Below are 16092 nucleotides of genomic sequence, written 5' to 3'. Positions count from 1 at the left end.
AAGCAGTGAATTGACATGCAAAGGCAGTTAGATGACTGGAGGGAAATCCTACACACTTGAGGTGGTATCATGCTTCTTGGCGTCTGCTTCATATTTAATTGGAAATGCCAAGTGGGCTCTTTGTTATTTTTAGTAGTTATTATTCTTATTATTTAGTATGCACTTATCGTATTAGTGTATATTAACAATTTTTAAACATTTCAACAAAACAAAATTATAGTCAAAATTTTATTATCTTGTTTTTATTATCTTTTATTCCTTCCTTAGGATTCCCTGGACATTTTAGGCCACAGCTGTGTAATCCAAAGAAAATGTAGGTGCAGCATCCCAGTGAATCAGGACCATTGGGACAGTCACTTTTGATAATTCAGTCAGTGCAAAATGTTTGGCCTCTCTTAAGTAGAAAACTGATTCTGGTTTGTAGTGTCTATGTGCATGAGCCCTAAGAGAACGAATTCACTTCACATGGCCAACCCCCTGCAAAAGCATTTTATTCCAGGAATAGAATGTTTAATCTTTTAAATTTAATGAATACAGCAGTGAAAAAAAGAGATCATGTTTTCAAACAGAGCTAAACCACATATAAAAAACAGGGAGAATGTGCCAGACTGTCTTATGATCAAGTATTTATAGTAAAGCTATTAATGGAATGGTCACTACACGGGAGTGGAGATCCTAAATATAAATGAAAATTCTGATGTGCTAATCCTTAACAGTGAAAACTTCAGTGCTGTCCTAAAGGATATAATAAAAGGTAAAAAGTCTTTGGTATGTGATCAAACCTATTCTATGCTAAAACTGAAATGTTCTTTTAAAACCATTGAGATGTTGCCTAGTAAAATATATTGGGGTTTTTTTTCCCACTATTCCTGTTACATGTTATGAGAATACATTTATTCCTATAACATGTTTATTTTTAGTATTTACTAACTAAATAAAATATTATTTTCAGCATTATACTCCCTGCGTGTAGGAAAGATATTCTTTGGAGTGAGAGCTACAATTAATGAGAAAAACTCATAAGTCAAGTTTAAAATAGATTGGTATGAACATTTTCATAGTTATAATGGCACTGACCTAAGTTTTATATGAAAGGTTGTGTTTCCTGAATAAGCTTTAAGTAGATGGCTGCTCATGGAAAACTTCTAATTTATGTTGAATCTGTGTCAGTTCAGAAAACTGTTTGGGGTTTTCAAAAAGATTTTTAATGAATATTTTGTGTTCTAAATTTTGCACTTTTTCATTTATCAATCCTATTAATTTTTTAGTTTTCTGAATTTCATTTATAATTTTAATCAGTTGATAATCTTTCACAACTGGAAAAATATTTTTAATTCATTTTGACTTTAAAGTAAATCTGTCTGCATTTCACATGGATAATTACACCAGTGACGAAGACATAGACAATGAGTTTGACACCCAGCTCATCATTCAACAGAGTTTACAGGATATTCACAAGCCGGAAACTACACAGCAGTCACCTGAAGATGAGAGGTAATGGTATCTCATTGGCAACATAGTATAAGTATTCAACAGTTGAGCCTTGTCATAAGCACCGATGCTAGTGTTGTGACAAAAACAGAAGAGAGGGTCAGAATCCAAGGAGCTGAATATCTATGAGACTTGATGTGTGACCAGACAGGAGAAATTTGGAAATAATTCAGAATTTAATCAGGCAGTAAAGAAAATAATAGCCAGGACATGGAAGCAACCTAAATGTCCATCAACAGAGGAGTGGATAAAGAAGATGTGGCACATATATACAATGGAATATTACTCAGCCATAAAAAGGAATGAAATTGGGTCATTTGTAGAGACATGGATGGACCTAGAGACTGTCACACAGAGTGAAGTAAGTCAGAAAGAGAAAAACAAGTATCGTATGTTAACGCACATATGTGGAATCTAGAAAAATGGTATCAGTGACCTTATGTGCAAAGCAGAAATACAGACATAGACACAGAGAACAAATGTATGGATACCAAAGGGGAAGGGGGTGGGGAGGGAGGAATTGGAAGACTGGGATTGACACATTGATATTATTGATACTATGTATAAAATAGACAACTGATAGGAACATACTTTATAGCACAGGGAACTCTACCTAATGCACTGTGGTAACCTAAATGGGAAGGAAGTCCAAAAGGGAGGGGATATCTGTATGTATATGGCTGATTCATTTCGTAGTGCAGTGGAGGCTAACACAACATTGTAAAGCAACCATACTCCAATAAAAATTAATTTAAAAAAAGAAAGAAAATAGTTGGAGGAGGTTAATAGCAAATATGGGTGAGGAGAGGCAGATGAGAAATCAGAAAGAAGAAATACATGAGGATATGTAAGACTAGAGAACACTAATGCATCTTGTCTTTGGGGAGCTAAGGAAATGCATAAATCCAACCAAGACACAGAAACCTTAGTAGGGTAAAGTCTTTAATCTACTCAAATCAAAAGAAGTAATTATGTAAACTTAAACCCAGAAGAGACTAACCCCTTCTGAAGGGTGTGAACTCAGAGTTCTGGTATGACAACACTAGAAAAGGACCCCATGGATCCCTCAGTGGAGTAAGAGAATTGCCCTGGATATGGGCTGTCTGCGGCCAAGCACAGCTAGTCAAATGCTCTCTGGGTGATCAGCAACTTCAAGCCCCTGAGTAGTTACAATTATTTTTCAGGGGTATTAAACCCATTTGCTTGGGGTGGTGACCTCTATTTGCCTGATGGAGGTAAAATGGGATAAATGTGTTTTAACCCCAAGAGATTTTGTAATTAAATACAGAGATGTTGGAGTATATCAAACCTACAGTATTTTTTTTTTAAGTAACATACTCATGGAGTGATCACTGTGTGCCACACTATTCTGAGCATTTCATAAATATGTATTGACTCATTTAAATTCTAATTCTCGTTACCTCTCTATGTGGTAGGTACTATTATTTTCCCCATTTAGAGATGAGGCGACTGAGGCATAGCATAGAGAAATTAAATGACTTACCCAAGGTCACAGAGCTAGTAAGTAATGAGCCAGGCAGCCTGGCTTCAGAGTCTGCATTCTTTACTACACTATTCCTACACTTTTATGTTAAATTTAGGAATAATCTTTAAATAGTTAAAAGTTTTGTAAATAAATTGGATTTCATTGGGTTACCTGTTGTATTAACCTTGTGATTAAACCTTGTGATTAACTTTGAAGTCATGATTTTAGGTTGAAAGGCATAAGAGATTTTGATTAAGAGTACTGAAATGTTTCAAAGAAATTAAAATTGACTACAGTTATAAATTTCAGTCATTAGACTTGCAAGAATTGTATGATACTTAGCAAGGCTTGCTGATTTGATCAGGCACTTGAAGGAATTAGGAAAATAGAATATACTTGAGACAGGAGCAGTAAAGCCCCCGCTCACCAAAAGATGTCCCAAGTCCTAATCCCCAGAACCTGTGGATATGTAACCTTACATGCCAATGGAGAATTAAGGCTGCAGATTGAATTAAGGTTGCTAATCAGTTGACTTTAAGATAGGGAGATTGACTAAATTTTATGTAGGACAGATTGGCTAAGGGAATTTATTTTTTTCAAGCTGGGTTCATTGAATAATCAAAGAAAAAGGGAAGGTGACAATCCTTATTTACTAGAGTTTAAAATAATATAAGTTGAGCTTTAAAACTTTAAATATTTTAATAAAAATATTACTTTAAAGAACTGCTAATTGTTTTTGAATACAGATTCTGATCATGAATATTTTTTAAAACTTACACCATGATTATTTACTATTTTTTTAAATAATAATTTTTGCTAGAATCATTGACATTATAGAGTGGCTATTTAAATTTTACCATGTGACAGTGTGACATTTCAGTCCTAGGCATGTTTGATTCAGTTCAGCAGACACTGATTGAAGGCTAACTGTAATCCAGGCTCTCAAAGTTCTTGCCCTAAAGAAGCTGATGAGGGAAGACACATGGGAGGGGAGTTTCCCTGGAATACATTAAGGGCCATACTACGTTTTCTTTTTCCTTTTTTTTTTTTCTGAATATATATACATATATCTTTTATTTATTTATTTTTTGAAACATCTTTATTGGAGTATAATTGCTTTACAATGGTGTGTTAGTTTCTGCTTTATAACAAAGTGAATCAGCTATACATATACATATATCTCCTATCTCCTCCCTCTTGCGTTTTGAAGTATTTCTATTATGCCTCAGTCATTTGCCTCATGTGAGTTCATTCCTGGTTAACTACTATTGCCTTTACCCCTTCCTTTTGTTTTATCAAATGCCTTAGTTTTTTCCTCAGTTTTGGAATTACATTCATATGTTTTTTCTCTGCAGCTTTTTGATTGCAGACTGTAAGAGGATAGTTGAAACAATAGAGACAGTTAAGTACTCTTCCTATTCTATCCCCTTCAACTTATGGTAAGATGTAATGGTGACAACTGGTAGCATTTCCCCTCTAAGTTCAGGAAGCCTAGAAGCAGGATCTCCCAAGTGCCGAACACTATGGGGTCAACAGCTAATTGTCAAGAGTCTGATGGGGCCTTCCCTGGGAGAAACTACTTCAGCAAAACTTAGCAAACAGCTCCTGGGCTCCTCGGTGGACAGAGCTGTTTTCTGTGTGTAACAAGATGACGGGTATTCACAGGTCCAGGTGGTATGGAATGCTAGATGAAAGGCCTTACTGCTTGTTTGTCCTATGCCATTTAAATTTGTCTTTCATTAAAGGTAGTGCTAAAATATTGTTGTCTCATGCACTAACCTTGATGATGGAATTCAGAAGCAGTATGGGCTGCCTTGTATATGTGCCAAATGTGAATATGTTCTCATTTGACTTGTTAATAGGTAAGGAAGATGTATTGTCAGGGTTGACCAAGTACCGTTCTGCTTTTGATGAAGCAGATGAGATAGGCTGGCTTCCTCTCCATAAGGCTGCAGTGCAATTAAATAAGAACATTTTGGAAATAACCCTGAATGGTAAACTCCCTTTATAACTCTTATTGATGCTTCTGAGAAATAAATTTAAAATTTATTTCTGTATCTTAATCTGTGTGGTCTAATGGATTTATTTCAGCTTCAAAACCCAGTGTGTGGGAGCAAACCACCAACAATGGTGAAACACCACTTTTTTTGGCTGTCAGCAATTGCCTCTTAGAAAATGTCTGTTTTCTTCTTCTCAATGGCTGCAATCCAAATGCCAAGAATGTCGAAGGCAATTCTCCTCTTCTTACAGGTAAATTAACACGTTAGCTCTGGAGAACAGTCTGTGGCTCTGAGTGTCCTCCAGGCCCACGGGTTTCAAAGGCAGTTTCTTGTGCATAGTTGTAGCACTGTCACTCTGGTGCCAAATAACCACACATGGGTACCTGACCCTCAAAAAGCTTTATATAGGCTGGCCTGTGAGGTGGCCTGAGGGAAAGTCTCTGCCCAATTATGAGCTGATCATTTTTACATGGTACCTCAGTTGAACAAGTTAATTCTGGTATAAGAAATATAGGAGAGGAGCAGAGTAGGAAGAAGCAGCCAATGGTTGGGTAAAGATGGCAGATTAAATATGAATGAGTATTTCTGCTGCCTCCTGAGTCTTCGGGAGGATTACAGTTCATCAGGTGTTTTAAAGGGTTAAGATACAAAGAATGGGAAGAATGGAAGAGGAGACAACAATAACATGATTTTTAAAAATCAGAAGAGCGGATGGATGAGTAGTAAGTGTCAAGAAAGCCAAATCTTAACTTGGAGTGGGGAAAGCCAAAAACCAGCACAGTTATATCAAAAGGCCTGGAAATTGTTGGCTATAGTTACCTCATGGAGCAGGGATGAAGGATGGGCAGCTAAAATAGAAAAATTGGTTGGAAACTATTAAGAAACAAGTAGTCAGGTATCTAGATCACTTCTCTCAATCCACCCTGCTGGGTCAGACCCTTCCCCCACCCAGCAGAATTTTGGAAGTTTTTTCTCTGAATAGTGTGAGCAAAGGCTCTCTGGACTGGGGGTTATTTGGCAAGGGCAAGAATACTGGATTGAAAACACTGGAGGAATTAAGCACATAGGCTGAGATCTGCCAGTTCTTCACCAAATTCTAGAAAGCCGGCAGCTAGAACTTCTCCCTCCAAGAGGAGGCTTCTTTGGAGAATCTGATCAGCTCAAAGAGAAAGAACTAAAAATACTAAAACTGGAGGTTGCCCAACAAATAGCCCAGGCATATTAACCTACAGTTAAGACCACAGTCAATGTTTAGAATTTCCAGGCAGATTTTTAGTCCCCAGCTCTTAATCATGAGCAGACATCCAAGGACTATCTGAGGAAAGTCTTCAACAAACAAAGATAAACAACTTGGAGGAAACAGATTATTTAGGGGAAAATAAAAGGTAGGGGGAAATTATCATTAATTTCCTCAGAGAAATCAATGAAAATTAATGAACTAGCAGGACACTACTAAAAAAAAATGAAGAACAAAACAGAAAACACTCTTGAAAATTAAAAATATGACGGCAGAAATTTTAAAAAACTCAAATGCGAGGAGATAAAAGTTAGGAAAGCTTCCAGAAGAAGAAGATAAGAAATGAAAAATCAGTAAGAAGAATAACTAAGAGAACTAGGATGATAACTGAAGAGGAGCAACCTGTGAGTAACAGGAATGGTAGAAAGAGAACAGACAAAATAGAGGCAATATACTGTCAATGAGACAAGTCTAGAAAATTATTTCCTAAAACAAAGGACATGTTTCATCTTTCCAGAATGAAGGAGCACACAAAGTGCCAGCTCAATGAATTACAAAAGACCCAACACTCTTGGCGCTCTATATTCCTAGTCTTAGTGCAGTTATAGCCCTTGATATGGCTATAATTATATAATTACATTATAAATGGTTGTGAGCAGAATTCATACTGATTCAGTGTCTAACACCTAGCAAGATTCCCCAAACACAGCTGGTGCCAACAATTAGCAAATGGATAGGGAGATGGATAAATTAAGGTGCTCTAGAATCTTGAAAGACTAAAGATTATCATCCAATGCAAATTAACAGCAGAAATGCCAATTAGAGAATATTGGTTAACAAAATGTGAGGTTAACAATAATTTCCTAATTATTGCTGTTTTTGTTTTTCCTCATGTAAAGCAGCTACAAACATTTCTAGGACTGTACTAGGTACTTAAGTTCCCATTTTCTTGAGAACATAAAGATGATAAATGAAAACTTTGTTTTTCAGCTACATAAGCAGCCAACAGACAATGAATAATTGGTCATGGTTTACAGAAAAGCAAATAGCCTATTGATGTAAAACACTATTAATATTATTTGATATATGCCTCATTTTACAATCCGTTTCCTAAACACCAAATGCTGGTACATGGGGAATAGGTAGGAAGAACTCCTTAAGAAGCCTGAGGGAAACTAGCTGATCTGATACTCTGGCCTTAATTTCCGGTTGAACATGATGCCTCCCTCACTTCTAATCTCTCAGCTGTTCTACAGGACTCCTACAATATGGCCGCCTTGCTGATCAGCCATGGAGCAGATGTCAATCTGCGGTGTGCCAACGAGAAGACAGCTCTCCACGAAGCAGCCAGGCTGGGCAGACGGGACATAGTGAAGCTCCTGCTGGTTTCTGGGGCCCACCCTGACCCAAAGAGCTCCTACGGATTCACTCCTCTTGCTCTTGCTGCCCAAAGTGGACACACTAAAATCATGGAACTATTACTGCAGAAAGGCAAGATTTTCCTATACAGTCAGCACACTACTAAAGGATAACATGACCTAAGCATTCTCCTCTTTCTGGAGAGCTTCAGTGTAATAGAAGTTAACATTTTATTTAAGCCTAACTTAATATTTTATTGAAGTGTGTGTTAATATTAGCTATTGAAAGAGCCTAAAATAGGGGTTGAATATTTCTTATTTGCTGTGAAGCAGTTTCCCTAAAATTACTAGGATGCAGGTTACTCTTTTATTTAATGTACCCTGACCATGTTAAGAGGATGGTTGTTTTTTGTTTAATTTTTTGTGTGGTGGTGTTCTTTTCTAGATTCATAGAATGAAACACTCCACAACATCCCCTTCACGTGTCTCTGCTTAAGCTAAGTTATGAGGCAGTCCAACCTGTTACCAGATGAATTAAGTTGTTAGGAAATTCTTCCTGATTTCTTCTCTTTGGGTCCCACTTCTCCCCTCTATTAATAAACAAAACTCTGAGAGAAGGGGAAGGCAATTTATATGTATTGAGTACTCTCTAAGCACCAGGTATTAAGCTACTTATTTTATCTCAAATAATCTTCTACAAACCCTGTAAGGTAGGCATTATCCTCATTTTACCCTTGAGGAAAGTGAGGGTCAGGGATGGTACCAGTTGTAGAACTTCCCTTCAAACACACCCTCCCCTGCCACCCGTGCTATAGCTGTGGCCATCTTAGATCCTGGTTTAACTGGCAGAGATCCTAGCTCAGAGAACTGTCTTTGAGGAGACCCTCATTGATGACACTGTTAGAAGAGCAGTGTAATATCTAAAGCTTTTTTTCGAAGAAGCAAATCTTTACCAAGATTTAATAAAGTCCCAATATTAGAATTATCTTCTTTATTCTCCTCCCCATTTGTATCCAGAAGTCTTATTTCTTTCTCTAACAATAGACGGTCCTGGTGTCCAATTTTCTAGACTGCAGGGACTCCTACATTTAAGAACAACTTTCTGCTTTTTAGACTTACCTAAATCTTTCCTATCATATAGGGGAGGCTAGTTCCCAATCAATGGCCATAAGACCTTTTAAGTAAGATGTTTTAAATGAGTGATACCAGAGATGTCTAAAGTTATTAGCTGGAATAGCAAAGTAAACACTGGATCCTTCATCTACACAAAAAGAGCAACCTTTTGTGTAGATCATTGATTAAAATATAAAGAAACAGGAGAGGGCTTCCCTGGTGGCGCAGTGGTTGAGAGTCCACCTGCCGATGCAGGGGACACGGCTTCGTGCCCCGGTCCAGGAAGATCCCACATGCCGCGGAGTGTCTGGGCCCGTGAGCCATGGCCGCTGAGCCTGCGCGTCCGGAGCCTGTGCTCCGCAATGGGAGAGGCCACAACAGTGAGAGGCCCACGTACCACACACAAAAAAAAGAGAGGCGACAGATTTTAAATCCTTAACCTTTCAAAGAAACCAGTATCGGTTGACCTCAGTGAGGTCAGTGAGGGAGCATTTCCCTTAGGTAAGCCCCTTATACAGTCATTTGCACATAGCTACTAAATAGAAGAGCCAAGCTTTGAACCCACATCTGTCTCATTCCAAATCACATTACTTTATTACCTTGCACTGCTAGAGTGGCAACATGGCATCATAGAAATAGCACCTGGGTCTGGCCCACCTGTATATGAATCCCGACTACCTTTCTTACTAGTTGTGCATCTCTGGTGAAGTAATTTAATCTCAATGAAACTCAGTTTCTTCATCTTAAAATGAAGATATTAGCATCTACTTCCTAGGGTTGTTGTGAAGTTTAGAAATTATTACATACATAAAGAAACCAGGGCTTCCCTGGTGGCGCAGTGGTTGAGAGTCCGCCTGCCGATGCAGGGGACACGGGTTCGTGCCCCGGTCCGAGAAGATCCCACATGCCGCGGAGCGGCTGGGCCCGTGAGCCATGGCCGCTGAGCCTGCGCGTCCGGAGCCTGTGCTCCGCGACTGGAGGGGCCACAACAGTGAGAGGCCTGCGTACTGCAAAAAAAAAAAAAAAAGAAACCAGCACATAGTGAGTACTCATTAGATGGGGGCTTATTAGACATTTCTTAATGCATTCTAGGAATGGGGTTCTGGGGGAGCCACTATATTCTTTTTTTTTAATTTTCAAAATATTTTAATCCATTTACAAATTTTTCAATTAGACAAAAATATGCAGGAAGGGGTTATCTAATTGAGCGATGATAATCAGGACATATATATTATATGTATTAGCAAAAAATGTGAGTAACAGTAAAAGAAAAAACATGGTGCATATAATAGATTTCTCATAGTTCTATGTAGAACTTTCACTAAGAGAACACCCACCTAAAATGGATTATTCCTCATCAAATGCTACAGTGAGAATTCTTCTGTAGGAAGCATTTTATGGATTCCTTCCAGAACATAGAGAAGATAATCTGTCTTCTAGGAATTCATTTTCAAGATGGATTATTCAATGAATGGCATCATTTGGGTACCCCATTCTGCACTTGTTAAGGAGGGGACATAATTTTCCAAAGACTGAAGTCACTTTCATCTCTCCTCCTACGGTACAACTCCACTTAAGTCTGGAGTTTTGCATCTAAAACTATATGAGCTTTTAAGACTGAGATCTGATTCATCATAATCTTTTCCATGAAGAAAGATCTTTCAATTTCCTCCAAGTTGAAACAGCAGTAGAGTGCCATTCCATGTAAAGCACAATGACACCATATAAATTAGGAATAATATATTGAAATAGAATTTGTATGTGGATGATATTGCCAAAATAAAGAACAGAGAAGAACAAATGACTGTGATGAGCCAACATACACCTTAAATGGGCTTTGGCTTACTGCTTACACATGCAAGACAGTCAATAAATTATTAGAGTCCTTATATTCTGAAGATTATGGAGTCCACACTAAAGTCACTATATCTTTTTTATATGAGTTGTGAAGGTGCCCAGAGTGTCCTCCTTTTCTTTTGTCCATTCGAATGCTACTCTTTCTTCAAAGCCTTTACTGAGAGGCCTTCCACAACTGACCCCAAATTCCTCCCTCCTTCCTTCACCTCTCAGCCCTGCTCACAACCCCAGCCCTGAGATCTTCAAGAAGACAGCCTGTATCTGTACTCTTATTATCCACACCACTCACACAGCACTTAGCTTACAGGGTACTACAATATACCCTTTTAACTATCAGCAGTCCCTATCTTCAACTAAAAACAGCTAGTGTCTCTTAGTATGAACAGTCTCCTAGGAACAAGTTAAAACAGAACAAATACGCTTTTCCACCGTAAGATCTTCATTAGATGTCATGGTGACATAGTTCAACAGGATTGTTAGACCATCTTATAGTGTGTTATGAGGTAAGCAAGCTTTTGTATGCTGGTCTGGAAATAAAACCATCTTCTATAAAATTACTTCTCCTGGGATTTTTAAGTTAGAAACAAATAACTTACAAAATTACTCTGAAAGCCAACCTACTTATAACTTAGAGACTGCTTACACCATTTTCTCTCCCCAACTAGCTTGTAAACTGTCTGAGACAGGAGGTACATACTTTAGGTCTTTGATTCTTAGTGTTTTGCTAAAGTAGCTGCTCAATAATTGCTTTTTGGTAGTGGTGGTACACTTTTAAGAATACTTAAGCAATACGGTGGAAAAGACTCTTCGCATAACATCACTCTTTCTCCTTCTAGGAGCTAATGCTCTTGGTCAGGCCTCTGATTCTTCTTCCATCTTACTTGAAGCAGCTAGTGGAGGAAATCCAGACTCTGTGACTCTCTTGCTAGAGTATGGAGCTGATGCCAACATCCCTAAGAATTCAGGCCACCTGCCCATTCATGTGGCAGCTGACAGAGGCCACTTGTTGTAAGTTCAACTACATTATTGCAAATAATAGAAATAGTAATAGCCATGGGGTTTTGGAGGGGGGGCAGCTTCTGGGAATTTTATATTCTTCACCTCTGATCCTACAACTCCAACACCCCTTTTAAAGGTGAGAAACTCTTGACCAGCTAGAAAGTGGTAAATTCAGACATCCTCTGTAGACCCTGAAGAGACATAAAACTATTTTATTTTCAGGTCATTTGGCAATATGGGGAGCCTCAGGTTTCACTGACTGGGGTAATTCTGAGTTTTATATCTACACCTTAGTTTCATTTAACTTTACGTGGTATCTGAGTTTTTGGATGCAGGCCCATGCTTTTTTTTGGTTGGGGTGTCTAAAAACCAACTGATGCTAATACCATCCAGTGCTAGTATAAAGCAATCATATACAGGTCAATGCAGCATCTTAACAAAAACTATTTTTTAATGCACTTTGAAATTCTTTCTCAGAGCTCTGAAGATTTTGGTTCCAGTCACAGATTTTGCTGCCATTAAGCGGAGTGGCATCAGTCCAGTTCACTGTGCAGCAGCAGGAGCACACCCCAAATGCCTGGAACTTCTCATCCAGGCTGGATTTGATGTAAATTTCATGCTAGATCAGAGAATTCGCAAACACTATGATGACCACAGGAAGTCAGCTTTGTATTTTGCTGTATCAAATGGTGACCTCTCTTCAGTTAAGCTGCTTCTGAGCGCTGGAGCTCTGCCTAATCAAGACCCAGTTAACTGCCTCCAGGTAGCCCTAAGGATGGGCAACTATGAGCTGATAAGCCTGCTGCTACGGCATGGGGCCAACGTTAATTACTTCTGCAAAGTCAACCCTTTACATTTCCCATCAGCACTTCAATACACACTGAAAGATGAAGTCATGCTCAGGATGCTGTTGAATTATGGGTATGACACAGAGCGATGCTTTGACTGTCCTCATGGAGACAAAGTTCATCCTTTCTATACTTTTGTTGAAGGCTGGACATCTACAGTTATCAAAGATACTATGGTAAGTGCACAGTATCGGCTGTGTCACCCTATGTAGTCATTATCCGTGTCCCTGAACTACAGCAAAAGATAAAACTCCATCCCCTCCAGAAGCTCATGGAGGGAAAGATTTTAATATGATAAATATATGATAAAATAAACATGATAGTAGAAAGATGTAAAAGGTATAGAAACAGAGGAAAAAGTGATTTAACTCCAGTTAGGGAGTTTCACAAATGAAGCAACATCTGAACAAGGCTGTGAAAAATAAATGCAGCCTTATATACCAGTTATGTTTTTTCTTTGAAGAAGTGAGTTATCTAGGTAAAATGTTTCTGGGTTCCTGATACTTGTACCCCTAGGTTTTTGGCTCTAACATTTGATTAATGGATTTCTTTGGTCACATTTTGATGAAAAAAGGATCACAATAAATATAGTTGACCACTCTCTTCTTGAGACATTTTTCTCTTAGCTGTCATCACACCACAGTCTCCTATTTTCCCCCTACTTAATTGGTCACTTCTATTTTCCCCAACTTGAGCTGTTCCCCTGATTTTTCAAATAGCTGCCACCCTTCAGGTCTCATTTCAAGTGTTACCTCCTCAAAGAGGCCCTTCCTTATGCATCTTACCTAAGGTAGTTCTGTTCCCTAATCATTCTCTTTAATGCTTTTCATTTCTTTTACTTATCGGTTTCTGAAATTCTTAATATTTTACTGATTAATGTATCTCCCCCACAAATACATGAATGTAAGCTCTTGTTCAGCACTTTCCTCAGCTTACAGATCTGTGCTTAGCACACAATAGATGCACTATAGATACTTGAATTCATATTATTAAAATCTGAAAATATAAATAAAATGGAGAAAGAACTTTGAGTCAATTCTGAAAAGGAAAATATTTTTATATTGTATATTACTTTTAGGTTATGATTAATGTAGGACTTGGTATTTAAGCAATATGTCATCTTGTATTATTTCCTGACTTTTCATATAGTATTATTTGCCTTCTTACATGGGCATCTTGTGTAAGGACATGTAAATTACTTAAAGGCAGAAACTATCATACGTTTCAAGTATGAGAGTGGGAATAGGTTATGAATGATAGAAAACCCCAAATAAGAGAGGCTCTAATAACATGGCTTACTTCCCTCTCCTATAAATAAAGGCGAGAGTAAATAGACTTCTAATTGGACAGTTCCATGATTCACAGGAGAAACTCACATCCACAGTCCAACCAGCAGGAAGGCAGGCAGGAGGAAGCAGCACACACCTTGCTCTTCCTTTAACAGCATTCTGGAAGTTGCTCACACTTCCATTGACATCTCATTGGCTAGAACTTAGTCAGATGGCCACATCTAGATGCAAGTGAAGCTGGAAAGGTAATCTTTATTCCACACAGCCATGCAGGCAACCAAAGGGGATAAAAGCTATCAGGTAACAGTCTGTTTTAAACCTTTGTATCTTATAAAGTTTGGAAGACTTGGTAGTAAATATTTTTCCAAATGTTAGAGCTAAGAAATATTTTCTTGTTCAACACCTTAGTTTATAAATGAGGAACTTCAAACCTTGGTTCTTGACTCCGAGTTTAGTGTTCTTTTGATTACTGTGTTAAACCACAGATACTTAGTTTTCCATTTACTTTCATAGTTCTGATTTTCTTCCTCAGTTCTGCGAAGTAATAACTTTGTCATGGCTGCAACATCTCTCTGGAAAGGTTGTTCGAGTGATGCTTGATTATGTTGATCAAGTTAGGATCTGTTCAAAGTTGAAAGCTGTGCTCCAAAAACAGAGGCTCTGGTCAGAAATCCATTTTATCTTGAGTGAGTATCTTTCTTTCTTGACGATTCTTACCAAAAAATACTAACTGAACTCTTATTTCTTTTGTAGAACATTGTTCTCTTCAGTTAAAAGCTTGACCTAAAGAAACCAAGAAAAATACTATTCCTATCTAAAAAATGTTACCATTTATAACTGCACTTAATTTGTACTTACTACCATTTCCCAATAGATAAAATCTGTTAGGTAATTATTTATTATATAGGTAGATAATACTTTTCTTCTGGTCCTATGGTACACCATAGACACAGGAATTAAAAACTATGAAATGGCACTAAAAACAGGGATGAGAAAATGCTAAGATCTAAGGCTACAGAGGATATTAAATGACCCTTCAAATCAAATTCTTTCACAGTAGCACATAAGTCAAATTAAGAAGAATTTCTTTCATACAATTTCCCCACAGGTAGTGATCTTTAGTTTTTAGCCTGACCCCAAGGGGCAGAACAGGGGGTTAATACACACAGATGTAGGAGCTTTAGGTCTCACAGGCCAGACCCACAACTGATGCCAGTCTTTGGACTCTTAACGTGACATGGCTCTGAAACCACAGCTACAAGATCTGCAGTGAGAAGTGGAAAGCTATTTCCCAATTACCTTTTCCATTTAGTCACAGCAAATGAAAATCTTGGTGGCTTAAGTATAAAATACATTTGCTAAAGATCACTAAAAAATGAAGCAATTCTTTCTTTTGGATAATGTGCCTGTTTTTCATTTTAGCAAACCCTCGCTCCCTGAAACATTTGTGCCGCCTCAAGATCCGGAAGTGTATGGGACGTTTACATTTGCGCTGCCCCATCTTCATGTCATTTCTTCCGTTACCCAATCGTCTAAAGGCATATGTCCTTTACAAAGAATATGACCTTTATGAACAAGGAATTTTCACAGGAACCTGGTAATCAAACTATTCTGGATGAAAAGGTATATAATTCCGCAGATGTCTTTCTTAAAATGTGACTTGTTACATTGATTCATGTTGCTCACTTTACCTAGCAACTAAAATCTCAATGCAGTCTACATTCTTTAAAAAGTCACTCTGAACATAGCCTCTCAACAGATGGCTGGCATTCTGAAAGGCAGTTTTGTAAAAATAAAACCCAAACAGTAAAAATTTCAATTAACTAAGATACATCAGTTCTAATGCTGTATTCATCTTACATTAAATGTATAAATCCACGTTTCTACATGCTCAAAATAATAAATGCTACCTCTGATAATTCAAGATAATTCTGAATTAACAGTAATCCTTCTTACAGAGAAGTATATATATAAAATGTCTTAGTGACTGCAATGAATAAAGTATTGACCCCAGTACATGACCCTAAAATTAGCTGTTCTTGTACAAAAGTCCCAAGGCCAGCTTAGTGTCTGTTTACTTGCAGAGTCCATTACTGAGGTAATTCAGTTAATTGAAAGAGAACCTTCAATTGCGAATTCATCATTAATGGGATACATGCGTTCCTTCTTTCTACAAAACCCTGGCTAAGGGTTGCCATTTATTGGTTAATGTGATCACTACAAGTGTTTTCGAATGGATGATGGCTTATGATTCCTGTACTGAACCTAGTCGACTACTAGACACAGAGGAGGGGCTCACTGATAGAAGCAGTTATAGGTGTTAGTTTAAAATTTTATTTCTATATATTCTATGTTGCATTTAAGTACAGGTTTCTGTATGTGGAAGCGAGGAAAGAAACTAAGAAGACATTCAT

The 16092-nt window shown here is 37.8% G+C and overlaps 1 protein-coding gene across 1 annotated transcript; it reads left to right on the top strand.

The window, feature by feature from the left end:
• Window positions 1-1372: 1372 nt before the first annotated feature.
• Window positions 1373-15929, top strand: ASB14 (ankyrin repeat and SOCS box containing 14). The gene is made up of 9 exons (XM_024746448.1): window positions 1373-1494; window positions 4333-4377; window positions 4838-4971; window positions 5069-5227; window positions 7460-7705; window positions 11379-11550; window positions 12019-12565; window positions 14211-14364; window positions 15101-15929. The coding sequence occupies exons 1-9, from the start codon at window positions 1373-1375 to the stop codon at window positions 15277-15279; spliced, it is 1758 nt and encodes a 585-aa protein (XP_024602216.1). The 3' UTR covers window positions 15280-15929.
• The last annotated feature ends 163 nt before the right edge of the window (window positions 15930-16092 follow it).

Source organism: Neophocaena asiaeorientalis, unplaced genomic scaffold, assembly GCF_003031525.2.
Source record: "Neophocaena asiaeorientalis asiaeorientalis breed wild unplaced genomic scaffold, Neophocaena_asiaeorientalis_V1.1 scaffold251, whole genome shotgun sequence".
Taxonomy (NCBI): Eukaryota; Metazoa; Chordata; class Mammalia; order Artiodactyla; family Phocoenidae; genus Neophocaena; species Neophocaena asiaeorientalis.
Note: the sequence above shows the minus strand (reverse complement) of the source record. Positions and strands in the feature narration are given on the sequence as shown.

Bases quoted from the DNA above. Each gene is read 5' to 3' on its own strand.
- ASB14 (XM_024746448.1), top strand. From the start codon at position 1,373: ATGGATAATTACACCAGTGACGAAGACATAGACAATGAGTTTGACACC. The intron at 4,378-4,837 runs AGTTAAGTACTC...TGACTTGTTAAT, and splicing joins ATAGTTGAAACAATAGAGAC to AGGTAAGGAAGATGTATTGT. The intron at 5,228-7,459 runs GTAAATTAACAC...CTAATCTCTCAG, and splicing joins CAATTCTCCTCTTCTTACAG to CTGTTCTACAGGACTCCTAC.